We start from the raw sequence: 620 nt of genomic DNA on the forward strand, positions 1-620 counted from the left end.
TTAAATTTGTTTTCAGCAATTTTATACTCAGTTTCTTATGTCATCATTGACTTTCAGGTTAAATGTCTTTTTCCTTTTCTATGTTGATGCTTACCTCCATAATGTACTTACAGAACACATCTACAAACTCTTCTCAAGTTTCATCTCATAGCCTTGCTTGTTTGGTCTCCATGTGGATGACAAGCCCTCTATTCACGTGCTCATTTTTGCACCCTAGACTCCAAAGCTTAGCACTGCCTCTTGCAAACACATCAAATTTATTTTTTTATTTTTTTTTGTGCTGGAAACAGCTTCCTTGGTACTCCCTAAGATATGTTTTTCCTAGAGCTAACTCACATTGCTTTCTCAATTACACTGTTTGACCAACTAAGATGACAGGCAGGCAGTTCCCTCAATTTGTCTTCACATCCAAGTGATAACCCATCCATGGAAACAGACATTTTCTCAGTCTTTAAATGCACATTTCAACCACATGCTCCAGTTCTAAAGGTTACATGGTTCTTCCCTGTACAATTTTCCAGTCCTTCCCTGCATAAGCAATGGGGTTTTTTATATTTCTCACTAAAGCACCACAGTTATTTATTATTAAACATTTGTTTCATTCATAAGAATTACATAAG

General features: G+C 36.1%; 1 protein-coding gene across 1 annotated transcript in view; it reads right to left on the bottom strand.

Moving 5' to 3' along the window:
• DNER (delta/notch-like EGF repeat containing) overlaps window positions 1-100 on the bottom strand; it is a 72,336-nt gene extending 72,236 nt beyond the window's left edge. The window contains exon 1 of the mRNA XM_010001669.1: window positions 95-100. Coding sequence (XP_009999971.1) covers window positions 95-100 — 6 coding nt within the window. The remainder of the gene's footprint in view (window positions 1-94) is intronic.
• Window positions 101-620: the final 520 nt, after the last annotated feature.

This window comes from Chaetura pelagica, unplaced genomic scaffold (genome assembly GCF_000747805.2).
Source record: "Chaetura pelagica isolate M959 unplaced genomic scaffold, ChaPel_1.0 scaffold207, whole genome shotgun sequence".
Lineage (NCBI taxonomy): Eukaryota > Metazoa > Chordata > Aves > Apodiformes > Apodidae > Chaetura > Chaetura pelagica.